The sequence below is a fragment of the Mchenga conophoros genome, linkage group LG10, assembly GCF_057382185.1.
Source record: "Mchenga conophoros isolate Kocher_MC1m ecotype Shallow Benthic linkage group LG10, M_conophoros_male_GT1.1, whole genome shotgun sequence".
Classification (NCBI taxonomy): domain Eukaryota; kingdom Metazoa; phylum Chordata; class Actinopteri; order Cichliformes; family Cichlidae; genus Mchenga; species Mchenga conophoros.
In genome coordinates this window covers 24,193,780-24,218,355 of record NC_140535.1, presented here as the reverse complement: position 1 = coordinate 24,218,355, position 24,576 = coordinate 24,193,780, and the positions used below count along the sequence as shown (strand labels likewise).

General features: G+C 38.8%; 2 protein-coding genes across 4 annotated transcripts; one reads left to right on the top strand and one right to left on the bottom strand.

Moving 5' to 3' along the window:
• Window positions 1-407: 407 nt before the first annotated feature.
• On the bottom strand, window positions 408-12,159 carry zcchc10 (zinc finger, CCHC domain containing 10). 2 transcript variants are annotated; one of them, XM_085289517.1, is made up of 4 exons: window positions 11,941-12,159; window positions 4,702-4,863; window positions 4,511-4,552; window positions 408-2,634 (listed from the first exon to the last, which is right to left on the bottom strand). In XM_085289517.1, exons 2-4 carry the CDS (start codon window positions 4,818-4,820, stop codon window positions 2,391-2,393), a joined length of 405 nt encoding a protein of 134 aa, XP_085145643.1. In that variant the 5' UTR covers window positions 4,821-4,863; window positions 11,941-12,159; the 3' UTR covers window positions 408-2,390. The 2 variants fall into 2 exon arrangements, with proteins under 2 accessions (XP_085145643.1, XP_085145642.1); XM_085289516.1 differs by lacking the exon at window positions 11,941-12,159 and adding an exon at window positions 9,524-9,626 and having other exon boundaries at window positions 409-2,634.
• Window positions 11,545-24,124, top strand: hspa4a (heat shock protein family A (Hsp70) member 4a). Of its 2 annotated transcripts, XM_085289514.1 has the most exons (19): window positions 11,546-11,859; window positions 13,877-13,934; window positions 14,051-14,191; window positions 15,026-15,148; window positions 16,409-16,508; window positions 16,824-16,957; window positions 17,253-17,497; window positions 17,660-17,736; window positions 17,977-18,128; window positions 18,413-18,519; window positions 19,098-19,231; window positions 19,335-19,516; window positions 19,967-20,050; window positions 21,046-21,204; window positions 21,700-21,825; window positions 21,976-22,083; window positions 22,206-22,325; window positions 22,452-22,613; window positions 23,055-24,124. In XM_085289514.1, the coding sequence occupies exons 1-19, from the start codon at window positions 11,753-11,755 to the stop codon at window positions 23,265-23,267; spliced, it is 2,532 nt and encodes an 843-aa protein (XP_085145640.1). In that variant the 5' UTR covers window positions 11,546-11,752; the 3' UTR covers window positions 23,268-24,124. The 2 variants fall into 2 exon arrangements, with proteins under 2 accessions (XP_085145641.1, XP_085145640.1); XM_085289515.1 differs by lacking the exon at window positions 19,967-20,050 and having other exon boundaries at window positions 11,545-11,859.
• The last annotated feature ends 452 nt before the right edge of the window (window positions 24,125-24,576 follow it).

Genomic DNA, 24,576 nt, shown 5'->3' with positions numbered 1-24,576 from the left:
CCTTTAGTGGATGTGCAATAATATGTCTGACTTTACAGGTGCCTATACGCAGCAAAAACTGACATTACATTGGTTAAAAGGCTCAAAGCAGCTTTTGGGTGTCCTGTAACCTTATTGACTGTCTGTGTTGGATGCTAAACTCTATGTTTATATTTTAATTACTACAAAAACAATAATTTTACAAGATTTTATATTATCTTTGAAGACAACAGCACTTCCCACTAATACTGCCTGACATGGACATAGAATGAAAAGAAGGAAGTGGATCCGTTTTCAGTTCTAAGGTTTCAGGCATCAGGACATAATGTAAAATAACATCTGGTCCTTAGTAGGTCTTAAAATAAGGTAAATGCAACCTCAGTTAAACTTGAAAACGTGACATATTACACTGTTATTATTTATTCATCAAAAATTGAGTCAAAAAACCAAAACGTGTGAGAAACTAAGTACACCCTGCTTCATCTCAGACTCTAAAGGCCTTGGTTAGCATGTTAAATGTTAAAGCTCATGAGAGTACAGTTACAAAAAGATTGAACAAGTATGTCTTGTTTGGAAGGGTTGCCGGAGAAAGCTTCTTCTCTCTTACAAGAACAGGCCAGCACAGCTTAAGTTTGCAAAGTTGCATCTAAACAAACCACAAGAGCAAACTCCTTAAACATATCAGTACACAGTGAAGATGTTTGGCCATAATACGCACTGTAAACTTAGAACTGAACTAGCATATCAACACCTCACACCAACTGTGAAGCATGGTGGTGGAGGTTTGATGATTTGAGGTATTTTTGCAACCACCGGACTTGGAAACTTTGCAGTCATTGAGTAAAAGGTGAAGCCATGTGACTGTCAGCTAAAGCTTGGCTGAAATTGAGTTGTGCAAGAGGACATTGACAGCAAAGCATTAAATCTGCAACACAATAACTGGAAAAAAAAGAAAGAATCGAGGTGTTGCAATGGCCGAGTCAAAGCGCAGACCTCATCCTGATGAAATGCTGTAGCAGGAAAGTTGAGCATAAACAAACGCAATGCAACGGCAACCCTCAATGAAATTAAACAACACTGTAAAAAAAAGAAAGGAAAAAAGAGTGGGCCAAAATTCCTCCACAACGTAAGCAACTGTCAGTCATACAGAAATTGATTACTTCAACTTATTCTTGCTAAAGGCGGTTTTACAAGCTACTGAATCATAGGGTATACTTGGTTTTCCCACACACTGCTTCTGTAGTTTGGCTAAGGTTAAAAATGATTTACTATGTCATGTGTCGTTCATATGAGGTTGTGTTGAATAATTTTAAGACCTGCTGACACAAGATGGGTTTTTCTTTGTTATGTGCCGATTAAGGTTATTATAGCTAGCTAAAAATTAAAACTAAACACTTTTATTAAAAAATAAAATAAAGCATATTCAGAAAACACCCTAAGTTTAAAAAACAATTGTTACAACTTGCCTGATGAGGCATTGATGGATGTGTTTATTAAGACTCTAGATGTCGTCAAGACCGAGTCAGCTTTGTTTTTACTGCAATCCTTGGTTTTCCTGAAACTGACATATCCCCTCCCTATATTGATAATAAAAAGACTAAAATGATAAACTGAAAAAAACTAAACTGAAGAAAGAAAATCCTCTCTGAAAACTAACGCCAACTAAACGTAAAAACAAAGTGAAAATGAAATGAAATAGAAAATGCAAAACTACAATAACCTGTATTTCACATGACTATATGCTGATTTAAAAAATATTTTATTTGTAAACTCGTGAACAAAAAGACTGTTTATTTGACATTTTATTCCTAAATCCATATATCTAAAATCATATAATGCGTTTTTCTTTTTTTTTTAGCAAAATAAAATATTTTACAATAGCAAATTCAAAAAGGTTTAAAAAAAAAAAAAACAAACAAAAAAACTAGCTTTACAGTGAGACAAGCAAATCCAATTCCCGAGCAACAAGAGTTTTGTGTGCGTAACTAATTTTATTCAGACTAAAACAACTGTTATATAATCTTTTATTGTTGCATCATGTCTTTTCAGTTCTAGATATGCTGCTGTTTTATAAAGATTTTGAACTGTACAGATTAAGTTTCACTAAAAATATACTAAAGTACAAAATCACAAGATTTCATTTGATTAATCACATTCGTTGCTTTGGATATTTAAAGTTTGTATCCTTAGTAGACCTAAAAATTGAAGAAAATATCCCACTAGTAGAAGTAACACTGGAATTGCCTTATTTCTCTCTTTTGTGACATCGTGTCTCCTCTCCTTAGTCCATATCCACTCAGTTGTTGTTGTTGTTTTTTTAATGAGGAGGAAAAAAAAAAAAAAAAAAAAAAAAAAAAAAAAAATCAGGAAAAGAAAAATAACAACAAGAAATCCTGCTGATTCCACAATGTTTATTTCTTCTTTTTCTTCTTCTTAGGAGGTCCTTGATCCGAATCGCTGCTACTTCCTGAGTCTGAGCTGTCTGAGGACGAAGATGAGGAGGACGAAGAAGAGGATGAGGAGGAGGAAGAGCTGTCATCGTCGCTGTCACTGCTGCTGTCATCTGAAGAGGCGCTGGAGGAATCGCTGCTGTCTGACGATGAGTCACTGGAGGAGCCGCCTGAGCCGCTGCTGCTGTCGCTCGAGTCTTTAGCCCTGAGAACAAGTGGAGGAAAATCTGAATATCCAACGCTGAACACCAGAGGTTTGGTTATTAAGGTCTCAGGCTGTACCTGTTACAGTCCCTAAGGTGCATCTCACTTGCTGTAATACTCTGTTTACAAACACTGGAACTCAGAGGACACAACGTCAACTACAAGTGCTGATTTTGCATACCTGGAACATTACCTGCACACCAATTTGTTTTCTCACACGCAAATTCTAGGAAAATGTGGGTTGGGACATTATCCAGAGTTGCCCTTTCACACGTGTCGCGTGATGAGATAATACATGCAAGCTGCATTTTTTCCACGATGGGGAAATTGGTGCAGCTGGGTGTCACGCAGACTTCGCGGCTACACACGTGACAACGATTTTACGGTTTTCCTTTTGGATGCTGAACAGACCAGAACAGTCGCACGATGAGCTCTCTGATAATAAGGCCTTTATCTGCCTCTTTTATGAGCAGGGAGTGACAGTGTTATAATTCTCAACAGCTACTTTCATATATCCCTGTTATGTCTGGTACTGATGGGATTTGATGGCATTCTCCCCTCCGACCCTCAAACAAACAAGCAAGACTAAGAAAGTCACAACACTTGGGACAGCAGAACTTTGAGAGGTTTTTCAAGTCGACTCTGGCTTAAAATGCATTCAAGTGACACTTTTTTTTTTTTTTTTTTTTTAAACCACACACATTCTTATAATGCTTTTACACCCATTGAATAATTGCTGTGTCAGGCACCCTTACCACCAGGGGACAAACTCTTGAGTCAATCTTCAGTTAAATAGACCCAAACGGGCGCTCTTACTGCTCTCAAAAAGAAGAAGGTTAATTTATTTGGGAAAGATAAAGAGTCCTCAGCTGAAAGGAGTGCTGTGGCTGTTTTATGGCTGTCGCAGTAAGAAACGCAAAGGTGTCAAGGAGGAAAAGACAAAAAAAAACCCAACAAAACAAAAAACAACAGGTTTTGGTGTAACTGCTTCAGTTTCACAGTCCTGTTTTTGCACATGCTGGGAGAACAAAACAGAGACATTGTGACTTGTTATTAGTAACAACTGTGCTTTTGCTGTGATCACAGCTCAGACTACAACAATGGTGTTTCTAACACATCGCTGTGATGAGACCAGAATCTACCATTAAAAAAATTAAATAAAAGTTTTAATGCATTTTCAACGGATAAACAAAGTGTTTAAGATTACCACAGATGACATTTAGAACAGTTAGGTTGATGGATTAGACATTATGGCTATGAGACAAAACACTGCAATCTTTAAGAGATTTGAAAAGGTTGCAAATGTAGTGATGTGCAGTCACCAAGAGCTTCCACAAGAGGGAGCTGTTTAGGGACGTTTCACTCACTTAAAACAGACTGGTTTTAATTAAAGCTTCAAAACAGGGAAGCAGCTCCGAAACACATACTCAGGGATGCCAGCACCTTCCTGGAATCCCTCGCTGAGCAAATTTTCCCCCGGAAATTAATCAGTCTAAAACTTGTTGAATTGCAAAACCGTAATCTAACCATTCTTCTCTGCTATGAATGTTACCCAGTATCCAGGAATGTAATACATGAACTGTGCAACTCCACAGGCCAGTGTTGGAAAGCAGGACTTATTCTTGTAACGTAAGTCCAACCTCAACTCCGATGTCCATGAATGTGAGCCTGCAAGGCCCATTGGCATATTCTTAAAGCTCGCAAAGATGCACTGAAATCATGTTCCACTACTTTGCTACACAATTTATTCACAGACATCATGGAGGTACCAAAAAAAAAAAAAAAGAATAAAATAAATAATAATTGTGCAACCCTACTTTATAGCAGGTCTGATAACTACATCATATCAGTTGTGACAGTTGGTCCACCTTACTTACTTCTTTTTCACTTTCTTCTCACTGGAGCCTTCTGTGCCTGGTCTGTAGAGACCAATATTTAAAACAAAAAAAAGATTTTTAATGAACATCATTAGTGATTAGAAAAAAAAAAAATCTGATGCACAAATATCTATATTAACACAGAGGTATTGTTGTACATAAAATTGCTTAATCTGATCAAGACACCTTACCCAGCTATGCTGAGGGGTTTGTTTTCATTTTCCTTGAGTTTCTTTTTCAGCTCAGTCGTTCTTGATGGCCTGTGCACATATTTCCTCTTCCCGGTGCATTCGTAGGTCCAGTGTCCCATCTCCAAACACTTCTGGCAGCGCACATGTTGTTTGTTTGCCTCCCTGTATGTAACAACAAAGGCTAATATGAATGTAAATAGACATGGCTGCGGGTACACCTCTTTGCTGTCACATACAGTTGTGGTAAGAAGTTTACATCCACTCATTGTAGGTGTCAATGTCATGGTAAGTTTGGACTTTCAATTACTTTCTTGGATTCTTTTTTCCCCCACAAAGTGTCAAATTTATGCATACATACTTAAATATATACATACACTCCCTTAAATATAGGGATGGGTACTGGTATCCGGTGCCATTATGGCACGGTTCTGACATAAACGGTAGTAACCAGACCGAAAAGCAGCGCACATTTCGGTGCTTTTTTTTCCTGAGATGTCATACACTTTGGATTATAGCCAATCATTTTACCTTTCCAAGGATAGTAGGCGGGCCCATGTACGTACATTCTTTTATAGCAGAGCTACAGATTACAAATGCCCAAGGCGAAGCGGTCAAAGTCTGGCTGTACTTCACATCAAAAGACGCAAACTCAGCAGCCTGCAGCAAGTGCTTTAAGGTGATACTGTGCAAAGGAGGTAACTCCTCAATCTGATGAAACACCTGGCGACGCATAGCGTTTTTGTTTTTTTTAACCTGGAGTTAGCAACATCTTCCAAGAACCCGAAGGGGAGACTCCTGGCCCCTAGCCCTGCCAGTGTAGCAGAAATGACGATGGCAGCATCAGCAGTTCTTCTCTGGGCGAGTAGCTTAATGTTGTTCGTGTGTAATTTACGTTAAGTACGCTAACAACGTTATTATATTAATGCATGCAAGGTGAACTAGCAAACACCGTCGTAGTTACAAGGTTTTTGGACAAAGTTTGTGTTAGGGCTGCTCAATTAATCGAATTTTAATCACGATTACGATCTGGGCTTTCAACGATCATTAAAAATGACTGAGCCGATTATTAGCCCCTCCCTCATGCTTTACTCTCGCGCTGCTCCATGTGGCAAATCAAGCGCACTGCTCTGCATTTCGAACACGCGTCACAACAATTAAGAGGACCCGAGGGAAGCTCGGAAAGCTAAGCAGAAGTTATTTGGAGAGGAGTGGACTGCCGTTGGTTGAAAAGAGAGGTAAAAAAAAAAAAACTTAAGTGGAGTGGAAACATTATGGCTTCGCGGAGTCAGACGTGGATCAAGTAGACACAGTGTGTAAACTTTGCTATGGTGTCGTAACTGCACCACAGAGCAACACTGCCAAGTTCACATTTTTCATTTATTTCTTATATTGCAAACATTTGCACTGTTATCAGTATTTGCACACTATTTTATATTATTTTTTTAAAGTCATTATTCAATACATTGTTATTGTTAAACCTTTAAAGCCGGTCAGAGCAGCATGCTCGTTTTGTATAACTATTTTTAAATCCCTGTAGAACCTGAACGCTAAGCTAGCACAATAAATTTTTTTCCATATGAAACCAGAGGAGTTGTACGTACTTCTTATGCCATCAGCTTGTCCTCGGTCACGGTTTCCTTCCACATATAGCTTTGCAAAAATAGCATAAAAAGAGCTTGCAGGAACAAAAACATAATATTCCAGAAACACGCTTTGCCGATCTGATCATGAACTTCCCACATTGAACAAGACGTCAACGCGAACTATCGCAAGTGACGTTTTTGCGGAAAATGTAGTTTTTTACTTGTAGGCCTTAGAACTCGAATTGCACTGCTGGAAATAGTTTATTTTGATGCACATGCACATTCTTTGCAAATTTGCATCATAGGATTGTTTTTTTGTTTTTCCTGCAGTATATAAAAATTGCTGTATCTCCAAAAATAAAACTATGAAGACACTCAAAATAAATTTCCTGTTGTTGTAAACTATTTTTTGCAACTTTTTTGTATTTAAAGTTTTGAGGGATAAACCTCTTAAATTTCTCCAAGTAGAAATATATGTAAACAAAAACGATTTTCAATTTTTTTGTAGTTTATTGCACTTTTTGCAATTAATGTAGTTACTATGGACTTAATGCATACACATTTTTAAAATATGGGCTATAACAGTTGTATTGATGTATAGCAACTTGAAATGCTCCCACAAATGGCACTACAGCATGTAAAAAAATAATATAAGCTCTGGCGGACGAAATAAATATCGTCAAATAATCGTGATCTCAATTTCAGTGAAAATAATCGTGATTATCATTTTTGCCATAATCGAGCAGCCCTAGTTTGTGTTCTCCATTCTTTAATCACCGGTTCGAGCACCATTTAAGCACAGGCACCGTTTCAAAAGTACCGATTTGGCACCGGTATTGGATAAAATCTAAACGATACCTATCCCTACTTAAATATTTTAAAAAGTGGCATTGAAGGTTTCACAGTGTCTTTTAACATGAAAGGCCAAGGCCTATTAACTTCTCATTAGTGATCATGACTGACTGCAAGTGGTAGTTTCTCTTTGCCAGCATAAAAAGGATTTGGCTTACAGCACTCACTAGATTGAACTGTTAAAGCCCAAGGAACTTACTGAAGATCTACAGTAAAAAGGAGAATTCCAGTTTTACACAAACTGGGAAGTTGTATTGGAGGAATTTTATTCAAATGTGTCACCCAGGAACAACTGCGGAACCGCCAGCGCTTGATCCCGATGATGAACTGGAAACTGTTGGAACATCAGCATCACTGTCCACAGTGAAGCTAGTTTTACATTGACATAGACTGAGAGGGTCAAGGGCTGATCAAGCGAGAAGCCCCTGCTCCAAAATCAACACTTTCAAACTCAACTGAAATATGCTGCATCCCACATGGACAAGTGAAATGCCTTCTTGAGAAAGGTTTTATGGTCTAACGAGACAAAAAATTGGTGCTATTTGGCCACAACCACAAGATGTATGTTTGGAGGAGTGAAGGTGAGGCTTTTAAACCTAAGAATAAGCATGGTGGTGGTAGCATCCTGCTCTCTGGCTGTTTTGGTGCAAGTGCTACCTGTACATTGCACAAAGGGGATGGAATAATGAAAGAGGAGGACTACTTCCAAATTCTTCAACTTCCCCTCAAATCAAGAACTAAACATTTGGAAGTTGGACACAATTAGATGTTCCAAGTGGACAATGATCCTGAGCAAACATCAAAACTGTTTGTTTTTTTTTGTTTTTCTTTTTAAAATAGGGGGGGGGGGGGGGGGGGGGGGGGCAAACTTCTGGAAAGACCTTCCCAAGGCCCTGACCACAACCCTATTGAAAATTAAAAACCAGGTTAGTGCTAAGAAACCAACCAATTTAAATAAACTCTTACAAGTCTGCCAAGTAAAGTGCTCAAATATCCAGCCAAAAATCTGACAGTAGTTTATTGATGGCTGCCAAATGTCTGGTTGAGGTGCAACTTGCTAAAGGACATTTAACCAAATATTAGTGGAGGTGTATGCAGTATTTAAGCCTGTATATATACACTTTTGATGCTATGTGGATTAGAGAAAATCCAAAATAAATTGAAACTTGTTCTTGCCTTCTTTTAACATCACTGGATGCAGGGTGGCTGTAGCTCAGGTGGCAGAGCAGGTCAGCCACTAATCAGAAGGTCGGTGGTTCGATCCCAGGCTGCCTCCTGACTGCATGCCAAATATCCTTGGGCAAGATACTAACCCCGTGTTTGCCTACTGGTGGTGGTCAGAGGGCCCGGTGGCGCCTGTGTCCGGCAGCCTCGCCTCTGTCAGTGCGCCCCAGGACAGCTGTGGCTACAATGTAGCTTGCCATCGCCAGTGTGTGTGAATGGGTGAATGACTGAATGTAGTGTGAAGCGCTTTGGGGTCCTTAGGGACTAGAAAAGCGCTATACAAATGCAGGCCATTTTACCATTTTTTTTTTTACCATCATTAAAGATGTACACTGTACAGTAATCCCACCCTAGAGAAAGAACAGATCAAATAAATCATTAAAAGCCCAAAATTACCATGACCCCTTTGGACCACAACTGTAAATGTTAATAAACAAAAGTACAGCTTTGTAGTTGCTGAAGAAGTTGGAAGTTTTAACTTCATTAGTGCTTTAAAGGTGCTTTTTCTACAGTGAGTAAATATGCAGCGTATATGAAGATGGGCCGACCTCTTATTCCTATACGAATTCAAATGCTCATTAAAGAAAAACAGTAATGAAAAGGAGCACCACCCTGCAGTTCTCCTTGCTCAAGAAGAGATGAAATCATTTTCACGTATCAGAATAAGTTCAGGTGCAAACTTGAGACCAGTGATAAATGGCTGGAAAAAATAAATAAATAAAAATAAATAAATAAAATAAAAAAAACGAGCACCAGCGGGACATTGCTGTGTTGCCTGTGTTACAATTCAATGCAAAAATATTTTCAACATTTCCTCACAGACACTAAAATACGGCAAAAATCCGCCTGACTTTTATAAACAAGTGAGCGCAGAAACGTGACAGACACCCGACATTTTATTTGTCGTTCTTGAAACAGATAGTGTGACAAAAGTGGCATTCACGGCGTCAACCAGCCTTGAACAGACACCCTCTACAAGAATAAATAAGCTAATAATGATGTGGAGCACAGAGAGGCGCGCTGGAGCTGCGTTCACTGTTCACCGGCCCCTGAGTCTGACACGGAGCTCGAGCAGCTGAACCTCGCTGCTGTTCAACAGCCTGTAGTACTCACGAATATACAAAACCCACAGCGCTACAGTCAATTAACAATATTATACTCACGCTTGCCTCCTGGCTATTAATCTATGCATGGGAGTCGCCATGTTGCAGGTTACTTTTTCTTCTTTGTTGGCGTTAAATAAGCGCGTATTTCCGGCCCAATCAACTCCGTTATCGCCTCCTATGGGTAAGGAAGGTCTACTGCATGTATTTGTAATCATTAACATTTAATTCACAGCAGCCCTGACGTTTTGTGTGTGTTTTTTTAAATAATACTATGCAAAAGTCTTGAGCAACTCCTCATTTTTCTTGATATTTTGCTTATAAGGAACAGGATATTATTCTAAGTGTTCTTGAGCAATGGTTCTGCAGGCTTCCTGAATTCTGTCAAAGTTTTCCTTTGGACATTCGCTGTTATTTTCCCTCCGTTTCAGTCCAGTCTGTGTATGTAACACTTAACTCTGACCTATGAATCATTCAAACATACAAAAGCCATCTAAGTGATAAATGAGTATGGTGGCAATACAGATCAGACAATTAAAGACACAATTTCAAATTGTATGTCGTTAAATTGTAATCGACAACTACAAAAAAGCTCTCTTCGGCAGATGAGAAGTATCTCAAAGTCATCCTTAAGAAACAGGACAAAATCCAGTAAAGACCTGACTCTTAATCCATCTGTTTGACGAAATGGTCTGAGTGAGTGTCAAGAAGCCATTCTTAAGAATGGGAAACAGCCCGAGGTATGCTAAATTAGAAAAAAAAAAGTGGTCTGAAAATCAGTGTAATTTGAAATTTGTGAGTCGAATCATCATCAGTTTGTGCAGAAGAGGTCAGGAGAGACGTACAACTGTGAGTGTCTGCAGAATCTGTAAAACAAAATGCAGATATGAATCCCCTCCATCATGTAAATCTCATGGTGTTGGAGTTCTTGTTAAAACTGATAAATTATGACTGCAGAAAAGCACAGTCAGAGTTTGATCCTCCGTGCAATACAGTCTGGAAAGCATGACAGTGATACCAAACGCACTGCAAATATAGCAAAAGCATTATCCAAATATGTGTACAAACTCACAAACTCAGTTTTTTCTTGTATTTCCATTTGGTTTGAACATGTTTCAATATCTTGGTGCATTGATTTCCTATGTTTCAAATAAAATATAAATGAATTAGAGTTTAGTGCAGTACTGTGATACATGTGATTCATTTATACTACATTAAAGGAAAAAATGTGCCTCACATAATAATGTTTCGTTTACAATCAGCATATAATGGCATATAAACATTCTGTTTATCATATTTCTCCCCAGCTTCTTATTTCCACTTTCTGTGGAAACAGTTACTGAGGTTAAGCATTCAGTTATCTGTCACCAACACAGTGCACACTTTCAGCAGTCAAGTGTCACCACACCCACCTGCATTTACGATTTGTCAGAGCTGCGTTTACATGTCATCAGCTCTCTTCTCTGTTTCATAGATTCTTAAATAAATGACATTTTGTTTTTGCAAACCAAACCAAAAAAGTGTTATGTCAGCTACTATTTTATACTAATTATTTATAATGATTGGTAATTTTATATCATGAAAATTACTAAGGAGAACGTATTTAAAAACTAATCTTTTTCAGTAACAACGACTTTAAAAATTGCTATGCTTTAGTTGTTTATAATTAATTTGTTTAATGTTATTATATTTTCTTATTTTCCCCATGACTTTGCTCTGAGCTGGGTCATTTACATTTTTTTTTTATTTCTAATAAAATAAAAACAAAAAAAAAAAACCAAAACAAAAGGGGACAAAAATTACTTCATCACTTTTTGCATCACAGTCTATTTTTGTTTCCCCACCCTGATTCGATTCCAGAATTCATCAAGCTAGTCATTTGTTGATTTCACTTACTGTAAACCTTAAACTTGGAGTTTTTTTTTATTATTTATTATTAAATAAGAAGAAATTTATGGAGCTTTCTCCCTACACCTCGACTGTTGGAGAACTGTCTTTCACGTGGATATGGAAAAGTCCAGAGAGCGCTAGAACCCTGTAAATCTCGCGATGTCTGCGGGCGAGACGGTAAAGCAGACCTTGCCGCTGCAGCCTGCCAACACACATCAGAGACACCGGCAACAATCAGCGGTGTGGATTATGAGTAGAAGTATTTAAGACAGAGCAGCTTAACAACTTCACTTGACTGGAGCATCTTTTTTATGTTTTAAAATCTAGTTACAGGTTTATTTTCTTTACAGAAATCATACTGTATACAAAGATAAACCTAGGAGACACATATCGCTCAAGATGTCAGTGGTGGGATTTGACTTGGGCTTTCAAAGCTGCTATGTAGCTGTAGCCCGAGCTGGAGGAATCGAGACAATCGCCAATGAGTACAGCGACAGATGTACACCGTAAGTACCAAGTAAAATCTTATTATAGTTTGTGAAGGATAGCTACACAGGACAGGTTTTCATTTATAAGTGTTGTCTCACCTGTGTCACTGTAATACACGTGAACGCAACTTCTCTGCTTTCAGCGACCATTTGTGCTCATTGCTGGGAAATTGAACTGCTTTTCCGTGTAAGTTAGTGATACATTTCTCAGCCTGTCTATGGTGAGCATGGAACCATCTAGAAATTAACTCATAAGGCTCACACCGCCTTCCAAGACCGATTATGAAGCTAAGCAAGTTAGCTGAGCTCATAGTTTTATTAACGGTAATGACAGTTTGGAGAATTGGTGTGGCTTCGCCGGTTAAAACACGACCGGGCGGTGTTTGCCACCTGTCGTTTTTAAGTAGTTGTGCTTGTCTTCAAGGCGTAAACTCCGACCAACCGGTGTGCCCCGTGTGGCAAATTGTACGCCTTGCGTTATGCTCTGTACGATGACGACAGCGGCCAATCTCTTGTTGGAATATTCTAGCAAATTTTTATGTCTTTTAGCCTTTCATGTTTTAAACGGTGTAAGGTTATATAGTATTTATTATTATGCAAAAGTATTATTGAAAAACATATTGTTATCAGAAAGGTTTTTTAATATTGTTTGAATTCTGCTTATTTGGGTTCATGGCGCATTTTGTAATTCCATTAGTTAGATTTCAGTCATCGTGACTAATTTTTAAAGTCTTTACAGTATTTTCTCTTTTGTAAGAGTTCAACGTTAATATAAAGCACACAAGCGTTATTGAATGTTATACACTGTCACTGGTTTTGAATGATTAACTGGTATATTTATAGATGTATCATTACAATTTAGAATTCCCTCCCAAAGAGTATTAATAAAATGAAATAAGACCAGTTATTATATTGTAATTTATTTATAACGTTTGTATTAAACAGGGAAAGAAAAAGATAAGCATTAACGCCCAATTTATGCTTAGATGTGCACCTACTAGTCAGAAAGTCAGAAAAATTTAATATAATATATATAAAATGGGTTTTATGTCATGGTTATATGAAATATGTATACATCATTAAGTTGCTGAAGATACTTTATTGTGAATCAACCTGGACTTTTTAAAAATTATTTAATTTTATTCAAATTTACAAGGCAAACATGTGTCAGAGAAGTAGATCACGTATAAGATAATTTGGTGAATAGAAAGATTATACATAACAGTTTCTTGGTGTGTGTATATATATATATATATATATATATATATGTATATATATATATATATATATGTATTATACGACAAATTCACATTCAGAATTTAAACACAGAATTTCATGTTGAATATTCGTAACACACTTTGTTCTGTAAAGGCTTATACTTACTGAGTAAAAAGAAAACAAATACTTTCCTGGTAACTTGCACAACGTTTTGTCTGTTGCTCACATAAATATGTTGCATTAAATTTTGAAAAATTATGAATATTGGACATTTTTTGACAAATATTGAACTGTTTTTGTGAACTTACTCTCTACTACATCATAAACATCACAAACACCACTGTAAAAAGTCCTTTGAGTGCTCAAATAGAATAGAAAAGCACTTTATAACAGCCAGTCTATTTACCATACAACTTCCTGTCCTGTTCTTGATTGAAGATCAGCATCCGCTGAGTGACTCTCCTCAGAGACTTGTATTGTTGACATCACCACACTCCACTTGTGTGTTCATAGCAACGCTTACTCTGTGTCATCAGCATCTGTGTTTGATAGAGATGGTGATGAGAGGCAAGCCCTGTGTGATTTAAGTGGACTTACCACACCACTTCAGCCTGTGTTTATATAGTACAGACAACTCAAAACTTAAACAAGCCAGTCTGGAGCCTCAGTCCAGGTTTCAACAAGGATTATTTAGAAAAGTGCTGAGATCAACTAGTTAAAAATTGTGACCAGTGTAGATTGGTCACTGAACTATCATGTGAAGCTCTGCTAGTTGTGTCATTAATGTAGCTTAACATTTTGACTCGTGTGTGTCCAGGTCTTTTGTATCGTTTGGACCCCGAAATCGTTCGATAGGAGCTGCTGCAAAGAGCCAGGTAAAAATTAATTCACCGATACGGTCATATTTATGAGAATTATTTACAATTAAATGTAAAAAGTGGTTAATACTTGGCTTTGTTTCCTCCTGTTTTGTCTTTCTTTTTTTATTCAGGTGGTGACCAACTATAAGAACACAGTGCAGAGCTTCAAGCGATTACATGGCAGAGCGTTCACAGATCCTTACATCCAGTCGGCCAAGTCTAACTTGGTGTACGAGCTGGCACCGATGCCCTCTGGGGCCACCGGTATAAAAGTAAGACTGTATTTTCTAACCAGGTTTCTGCCCTCAGCTTAGCTGATGGGAAATAATTAATCAAAAGAAAAAAAAGACCATTAAAAGAAAATTAACCGAGAGACCGCACAGTAGATACAACAGCTTATTTCTGACTATGTTGCATCCTCCACTCACTACATGCTGTGCTCTAAGAAGTGCGTCATGTAATACTTTTTGCTCTGATTCATAGCATTCCTACTTCATCTTCCCATTTAATCCTAAAAACACTTTCAGTATGTTGTACTTATTTCTGCAGGGATTTTGTCTCTTGGAATATTATCCTATGGGCAAAATGATAATTGTGTTGGTGATATGAACCGTACGCTTTGCTGACTGCCTAAATGTGAAAAATGTACACATTTCTGGCACTAACAGATGATGACTGTGAGACTCCAGAAATACCCAAAGTTATTGCAAGTGCATAAATGACAATGCTTCGCTTGGCACACTGCAAAGGCACAGAGCGGCATGTTGTAGAGTCCCCGTGGAGATGATTAATGTCAGTCCTCAGGATAAATAAGAGCACAAGAAATATCAAATCAAATCAAAATACATAAACCTGGTTTTGCCTGTTAAACCACAAGGCTTTGCAATCTGCATCTTTTCCATATTTTATCACATATGCATATTTTTGTCATCTTAAAAAAACCCTAAATGAAACTGAGATAGCCATTTAAATAATTAATGAGTTTTCTTATTAATGGAAATATTAACATAAAATGTCTTGTGTACACTGCAGCAAACATCTTACTCTACTGGACAGCTGTATGATTTGTCCTGACAGTAATCTTTTACCTCATTACCAATTTCTAGGTGATGTACATGGAAGAAGAGAGGATATTCAGCACTGAGCAAGTAACTGGCATGCTGCTGACCAAACTGAAGGAGACTGCTGAAAGTGCACTCAAGAAACCAGTAGTAGATTGCGTCATCTCGGTAAGCATTAGTTGCATCCTGGCTCAGGGATTTTAACCAGCTGCTTATAGCCCTCCTTTTCCATCATGTAAACTGCATCCACCGATTGCTCGTCCTGTCACACTGAGTGCAGCCAGCGCGCCTGGTTGATTCACGTGTTTACATTTGGGTTGCACATTACCAGCTCCTTCGTAGCTTTGGTGATGATGACTTCTTCCTCAAGTACCTTTTGCAGGACCAGTTTTCTTGCATATTTCGCAAAGTATTGTGGTGTGTCAGAGGGTGTTGAAGTCGCCTCCTTTTTAGGTACTAAATCATCATTAGAGGCTGACACGGTGCTTTTACTGTCAGACTTTCCTGGGCTTGTCTCATTGTTGTCTGCACTAGAGGACCTAAACACATGGCGTTGCTACAGCAATGATTTCCTGTATAATACTTTTGTATCATGTTAAAACTTCCAGATTTTGGATGATATAATGTGGCACAACCCTACTTAAGCTCTATGAGACGTGTTAAATAGGATTGGATAGGTCTTTTATTAATCCACCTGGTTATCCTGGTCTCAATAGATGGTTTTTCAGGCTTAGGTTTGTAACAACAGATCTTATGGAGGTAGCTTTAAATGTCTTAGGAGTTGTTTGTTTATTTGGTGAAAGTGACGTTGCATGATGAATCTTTAAGTTGCCATAAAGTGACTTTGTGTACTGTACCTGAATAGAACACTGCATTAGATTTACATCCTGTCATTTGACAGCCAGCGATTAATGTCATCCTGTTGAATTTTCTACCAGCTCAGGTAAAATATGCAGGCTGACAGCTGCCTGCAAGGTGTAGAAATGCTTTGCCACCTGCTCTTGTCACATTTTGAGCCCTGAGCACTTCAGCACACGTCTTGTCTGAAAGCTTTATTTCGTCTCTTGTACCTCGAAGCTGAAGAGTGGGAAGCGTGTGTTTCTTTAGCACAGAATAAGGATCTGTTGCGTAATGTTACAGAGCTCACACTTTGAGGCCCTTGCTTTCACTGGGCCTAAACTTAAGGTTTACATCAGCTCTGGAGATGGATGACATGTTATTAGTACTGTTGCCAATAGCTAAATTTAGCCTGTGATCTTTTCCACAAGGAGCTGTTTTGTTTTGGCACCCTGAGTAACTAACTTGGTAATTTTATCCAGGGAGGTTATGAATCTTGTGAGATGGGTGATTTATTCCTTTGAGGGGCCCAGATTGATCCTAAATATGGAATAGTGTAATGTAATGTTTTTTTTTTTGTTTTCCTCTTAGGTACCAAGCTATTTTACTGATGCAGAGAGACGGTCAGTCATGGACGCAGCTCAGATCGCTGGCCTCAACTGTTTACGACTGATGAACGAGACTACTGCAGGTTCATGGAAACATCTAGATCATCTTTAAGTCTGCTGTGTTGTTGTTGAGCCTTTAATCTCATACTACTCAGAAACACGTTGAAAATGGTTATTGCATTAGCTTATAACTTAACCATGAGATACAGTGAAATAGATGCACAGCATTAAACCTGCCCTACATTTTATTTATATACATTTGCAGCATTGCAGTAACAATTGCATTAGTTCGAGCAGATTTAGTTTAGCATAGTGCAGCTGGAATTTGGAGTACTAATTAGTTCCTGGATGCAGCGGTGAGCAGAAAATAACCTGAAGCTTCTGTCTGATTGCTGCAGTGACTCTGGCATATGGAATCTACAAGCAGGACCTGCCAGCTCCAGAAGAGAAGCCCAGAATAGTGGTGTTTGTGGACCTGGGCCACTCTGGTTACCAGGTGTCAGTTTGTGCCTTCAATAAGGGAAAGCTCAAGGTGAGTGATGGATAAATACTGAAAGTGCTCATGTGAGTTAGCAAGTTTACTAAAGTGGATTCTGTTTAAATCTTATATTTACGATATTCTGATGTCAATAAACAGGCCTGACTATTAAATAAATGTAAAAAAAAAAATACAGCATTTACGGTCAGTGGTGAACACTTCTGACTATCAGTGATGTTGGTGTTCTGGGTTATGCTGTTGAAAAATAAGGAGGGGTCAAAAATCGTCAGAGGCAAAACCTAAACTTGCTTCTACATACTACTAATATATTTACCTTCTCTACTGTTAGATCCTGGCCACTGCGTTTGACTCAGACCTTGGTGGCAAGGACTTTGACGATATCCTTGTCAACCACTTCTGCGAGGAGTTTGGAACTAAGTACAAGCTGGATGTGAGGTCCAAGCCCCGTGCACTTGTGCGGCTCTACCAGGAGTGCGAGAAGCTCAAGAAGCTGATGAGTGCCAACTCCTCTGACCTCCCTCTCAACATTGAGTGCTTCATGAATGATATTGATGTTTCCAGTAAACTAAACAGGTAAGAAGTAAAGTTAAATTAAATAAGAGAATAAGATCAGCATATAGCATGTAGCCACAAGTATTTTAAAAAGGGAATAGTGTTGTTTCTTAAATTAATGGAGTTTTCCATAGTGTGCATGTTGGCTGCACCTATTAATAATTTATGATCATGTGTCCCCAGAGGCCAGTTTGAGGAGATGTGTTCGGGGCTGCTGGCCAAAGTCGAGGGTCCCCTGCGCAGCGTCATGGAACAAGCCAGTGAGTACATGAGACTGTAATAGCAGCTGGACTATCCCTGTAGGCACGTGCACGCTCACACATTCAGTCATGTGCTTTGCTGTGGTAGCCCTTCCCCCTGGACAATAGCAGCACGTTAGCCTTCCTTTAATCATTACTTTTCAACTTTAAAAATAAAATGAAACAAATATGAAACGTATTACTTTGTAAACCTAAATAACCTGCTTTGTTTCGTGATTGTCGCTTGTTTTTTGTATCCAGAGCTGAAAAAGGAGGATATATATGCAGTTGAGATCGTGGGTGGCGCCACCAGAATCCCTGCCATCAAAGAGCGGATCAGCAAATTCTTCGGCAAAGAGCTGAGCACCACCCTAAATGCAGACGAGGCCGTGGCCAGGGGCTGTGCTCTGCAGGTACAGCATGCCTGTCACATGGCAAACACTTTGATCCCCACAGTGACTCAGGCAGCAGACTCACACAGTAACAGCTGTGTTATACCAGGAGGGAGACCTATGAGAGGATCGCTGAAGGCTGTGATCTGTGAAAGATTTGGAGACAGTTTAAAAAAACAAAACAAAAAAGATTCACAAATACTGATACTGAATACTGAATACTATTTTTGGCCTGAAAATGAAGAACACAAAAGTTTAACCTTAAAATTCTGGTTTTTGTTGTTGTTGTGTTTTTTTCCCCTCAGTGTGCCATCTTGTCACCAGCTTTCAAAGTGAGAGAGTTCTCAATTACAGATGTTGTCCCTTACGCCGTCTCCCTAAAGTGGAATTCAGCTGCAGAGGAAGGACTCAGGTACTCTTTAGGCTTGAATCTAACAGAAAGTAGCACAAACATCCCTTTAATGCAGCTGGTTTAATACTTGAATGTATTGTCCTCCTGTTTACATTGCTCCTATTATATTGAAGGGTAAGCTTAGCCAGAACTCGTACTGTTGACTCCCTTCACGACTTTCTGCCACACCTTGCCCACACCCATGTACCACGCAGATCCAGTATCAAAAATCTTTTCTGGATTCATTCACGTTTTGCTAAATAACATCCAAATCCTGTTTCAAGCCCTAAAACCCTCTCATAAATGATCTTTGAGTTTGATAAAGACTTCAGATGTGTTTTATAAACTGTTGCCAAATAACAGATTGGTGCGTGCTGGTGGGTAGGTGGGTGGGTGGTTGAGTAGGTGGAAACCTTCAGAGGACAAATGGTAGGCTTCGTGTCAGTTCTCTCACCACTTGCGTTGTTGGAATAAAAACTGTAAGCTAGCACAGCTTGTTTCAAACCATCGATGACATGAACAGAAAATTGAGTTTACATTCTGATGTCCTGTCCCTGTATATTTGTCTCAATCACCTGCTCTTTCTGTGTTTTTTGCAGTGATTGTGAGGTTTTCCCAAAGAACCACGCAGCTCCTTTCTCTAAAGTACTGACCTTCTATCGGAAAGAGCCATTCAGCCTTGAAGCCTACTACAACAATCCCAAGGAGCTGCCTTACCCTAAAGCCACTATAGGTACAGCAACTTCATTCAGATTTAGATGCAGTTCTGTGAGTTTCTATTTATTTGTTCATATATGCGCAGGTATTTTCATCAGTGCTAACTTTTAACTCCGCAGGCCAGTTTCTGATCCAGAATGTGGCTCCTCAGGCATCAGGGGAGAGCGCAAAGGTCAAGGTAAAAGTTCGGGTGAACGTTCACGGTGTGTTCAGTGTATCAAGCGCCTCGTTGGTTGAAGTCGTGAAAACTGCTGAAGGAGAGGAGCCAATGGAAACAGACCAGATCGTGAAGGAAGAGGAGGTGTGTATTATGTGCTTTTGCACTGATTGTTAGACACTAATGACATGGAGAGGGTATGTGTATATCAGTAAGGAAGAGACGGGAGAAATGTTTGCTTTCTGTTTGTGTTGCGCCTGAGAAAGCCTTTCAATCAGTAACCTAGTTCCAGCCCCACCCCATTACTGTATTATTTAGGCATCTTGTCTTGACAAGCTTTAGATGGCTTTAATAGCTTTAGCAATGAAGGTTTCTGACTACACTATTGCATACAGACTGATTGCAACTCTTGAACAGGAGTGCACATGACACAAACATTTCCAAAACCTTGACGTGAACATCTGAATAATTGCTGGGGACTGCCATTTTAAAATGGGCTGAACCCAGATTTAATAGATGACACCAGCAACAGAGCAGCACATGTTGTTTTAATTTAATTATATGTATATTCTTTCTTTCGTTACCGTGTGTCAGAGCAAAATGCAAGTGGACCAGGAGGATCAGAAACTCCAGGCTGGAGACAACGGAGACAAGAAAATAGAGACAGAAGAAATGGAGGTAACCTTGTGCTGGGCGATAAGGAAACCCTAATGCCCATACATGCATATACACATACATGTGTACATACATGGGTACATACGTTCATATAGAAGAAAAATTAGATTGTTCTGTATAAGTACTACGCATACAGCAACCCGAAGACTTTAAAATGTAAAAGAAGTTCACTTTCCTCAACAAACCTTGTTCCCCTAAAGACACAATTTACAGTGTTTAACACAAAAATAACCCAAAATAGACTGATACACATGTACATGGATACTTATGGAAGCTTATTTCTGCCACTGGGGAAAAAGTATTTGGCAGAGCTAATGTAAAATTTGATATGTATTACTCCAGCAGTGTCTATTGTGAAATATATGTCTGGCAAGATATGACCATTATTGTAATTTTTAACCATATCGCCCAGCACCAGGTAACCAATACATCCAATACATTTTATTTTCCTCATTATTTTAAGAAACATGATTTGCCACTGACTTTTTTTTTTAATTTAAAACATTCATTTATTTTTTATTTTTTTGAAGCATGCTGTTTAACATAAAAACACACATAAATTTCTCTATTTGTAAAGACTAACTTCTAAAACCATGTCTTAAGCAAACCTCAAATGGCCCTCTGAAGGTCTGAGGTGTCATCACTTTCCAAAAGTGTCATCATTCCCAGAGCTTAAAACTATAATTGTTCCTCTCACTTACAACGAAAAATGCATCCATACTTTATCATGTGGAATTTTGCTTTTGACATAACAAATAAAAGCCATAGGCTCATGAAGAAATTATAAACTAACAATATAGAAACTTACAGTCAATACAGGCCAGAATTTACCTATCACAAAAAGCACAATAAAATTATACAGATGGTACAATTGTGAAACTGGTGAAACACAAAAGCACGTTTGAAGTTGGAGCTTTTCAAGTACTCAAAAAGGCTGAAGTCAAATACTGCTGATTTGTCTGGTGGGGGAAAAACGTGTTTCATCTCTGCTATTACAGACAACGACAGAGGATGCCAAGCAGCAGGAGAAGAAGAACGACCAGCCTCCTCAGGCCAAGAAGCCCAAAGTAAAGACGAAAACACTGGAGCTGCCCATAGAGAGCAGCTTGGACTGGCAGCTTTCCGGAGAAGAACTAAATTTGTTTGTGGAAAATGAGGTAATGCTGTAAAAATCACAAGGAATGTGTGGTGTGCATGCACAGTGTTGTCTCAAGCAGTAATGCCTAGTGATGCTCACTGGCCCTGGGTTAAGCTGTCCTAGTTACCATTAACATTTAAAGAAGTGTCTCCATAGTGTAGCTGTTTACATGTATTTGTCTAAGCAGCAAAAGATAGAAACGAACATATTAAGCAGCCAACAGTGTGAAAAAGGGAGGAGCTGATTTGGCTTTTATCATTAACAGCCCCTAAAAATGGACAACTCTTGATCATTTGATAATTAATCAGTTAATCAAACCATAATATCACCTTTTTTTCTTTTTCTTTTGACATGTGTAACATCAGGAATATACCTGAAATTGTAAATGTTGTCTTGCTTCATCCTCAGGTGTTTTTTTTGTATGTTTTTGTTTTGTTTTTGTTTGTTTTGTTTTTTTTGGTGCACACTTAACTAAGTAGTTCAACTAATGTAGACTTTACTGTGACTCCTCCAGGGTAAGATGATCATGCAGGATAAGCTGGAAAAGGAGAGGAATGATGCAAAGAACAACGTGGAGGAGTACGTGTACGACATGAGGGACAAACTCCACGGCATCCTGGAGAAGTTTGTGAATGAAGCAGTGAGTACACACTAGACACGTCATCATACACTGATCGTCTCTGTAACATTTGGATTCTGTTCAATTTAAACTAAGTGTAAACCTTCAGTTCAGATGAAATGCATGCGTTTAATGTTAAACAATGAATCTTCCTCACTGCTTCACATGCAGGATCGCGATTTGTTCTCATTAAAACTGGAGGACACAGAGAACTGGCTGTATGAAGATGGAGAAGACCAACAGAAGCAAGTTTATATCGACAAACTGGCTGAACTCAAGGTAACTACGCACTCATTGTATGACTGGACAGTTTTATGGGAGGAAAAAAAATACATAAAATGGTTCACTCTACAGATATTTGGAATAACTTTGCGGCCTTACTGACGATGTTGCTTTAACAGAAAATTGGCCAGCCTATCCATGAGAGATACGTGGAAGCTGAGGAGAGGCCGAAAGCGTTTGAGGAGCTTGGGAGACAAATCCAGATGTACATGAAGATAATTGAAGCTTACAAGGCAAAGGTAACCAGGGTTTGTTGTTGAACTCTTTATACAAAGTTTTAAGAACAGCTGTAGGTCAGACATATCACAGACTAAGCTCAAGAATCCCCAGACGTTTGTCAAATTTACTTTTGTGTGCCCCAACAGGACGAGCTCTATGATCATCTGGATGAGCTGGAGGTGACCAGGGTGGACAAGCAGGTAAATGATGCCATGGTCTGGATGAACAGCAAGATGAACCAGCAGAACAATCAAGACCTCACCGTGGACCCAGTGGTCAAAGTTACAGAAATCAAGGCCAAGACTAAGGTAGACATTAAAAGCACACACACACCACTTGCATGCTCTTTAAGAGAGCTTCATTATGGGCTTCCTTAGGGTTTTAAGGGCTCATTGTCTACAATTAGTAGACAGTAATATAAATATGAACATATTAGCAAAGTTTATCCAGTATACTTTTGTAACATCAACTTAAAAAAATCTTAACAGAATAAACATGAATTATTATTATTATTTTACTTTAATGGTGATTAAGATCATTATTCATCATTATCTTTTGTTTTCCTTATACTGACGGCCTAAGAGCATCTGAAGATTTCACAAAAACCCAACGCCAAAAACGACACTCAACAGTCTTGTAGTAGCTGCCAAGCAGTTTGAAGTAATTTGTCATTGTGGTATGAGCTGAAGAATTTAAGTTTAAAAACTGTGATGTCATGTTCTAAGCATGTGTATCTTTTTACTCTTTAGGAGCTTTATGCATCCTGCAACCCAGTGTTGTCTAAACCCAAGCCCAAACCCAAGGTGGAGCCTCCTAATGAGGAGAAGACGGAGAATGGGCCGGTTAACGGACAGGAGGGAACAGAGAGCCAACCGTGCAACCCGGACAAAACGACGCCCGCGGGCACGGAACAGCAGACAAAAACGCCAGAGAAAAATCTCCCTGAAATGGACATTGACTAACTGCTTCCACTGCAGCCCCTGAGTTTTAGTTTCCTCCTGAAACAGAGTTCTGTCCTTCCTCTGAGATTGTTCTTGATGACCGAGTAGCCTCTCTCAAAGACACAGACGACAGCATCTCTAATCAACACTACGCATCAACCAGCCGCCTCAGCATGCCATTTCTCATTTTGTTTGACTACAAAAAATATTGCATAATAGTAATACTGAACGGACTACTTAATGACATAAAGGTTGTGAGCGTAGGATGGAAACTGCTTTCTCTCTGTGCTGCTTTGGTGGGCTGTATTGTTAAAGATGACTTCAGCATTTCCAGAGCAAATGTAAACTATGAATGTCAGATATGAAAAATTTGTAAGCAAAATAGCTGTTCAGGAGAGAATTATACATACGAGATTATTGAAAATGTAAACTACTGCGGTATGTCTGAGTGTAAGTATACATACAGAGGCACTGGTAGTTAACACGGATTGTTCAGAGTTGTACATGACAAAATTGTGTTCCCCCACCACCACCACCACAAACAATTGTAACTTCGGATTATAATGTTATTTCGTTTAAGTGGAAGCAGGGAGTTTTTGTTGAGTTTACTTGTATCGTATGTTTGAACTATATACAACAAGTTACTGTCATGCAGTATTTCTTTGTTGAGCTTTTCTCATTCAAAAGCACTGGTATGTCTGTTGTTCTCTGGTAGCCTTGAATTTTTTGTTTTGGGAGGGGTTTTGTTGTTTTGTTTTGTTTTTTACTTAAAAGTGAATGCTGGTGCAACAAATCACCTTTTTGGGTGCTGCTGTTGTTGCCACGTCACCAAAAAGAAGCAAAAATTTAAAAAAATAAAATGACTTATAGCTGAAAAAGTTGTTTTTTTTGTCTTGAACACAGTAGTAATTGCATATCCTACATCCAGTTTTCAGAAAGAAAATAAGGTTTATTTTAAATGTAGTTTTGCAAACACTCTACAAACATCCTGCAACCTTGCACAATACACTGCTCCAAAAAATTAAACACTTTTTAAGCAGAATATAACCTCAAGCCATTTAAACTTCTTGAATATTGATATGGTCAATTAAGTAGGAGAGCGCTGCTAGCTTTTGACCGACCCGTAGAAGTGGCCGAGGTAGTCCAACTCTACCAGGATGGCACATCAGCTGTCACTGCCAGGTTTGCTGTATATCCTAGAACAGAAGGCCATTCTTAACCAATCAACAGGACCGGTATCCGCTCCGTTGAGCAAGGAAGAACAGGATGAGCAATGCCAGAGCCCTTCAAAGTGACCTCCAGCAGTCCACTGATACAGTCAAAAACATGC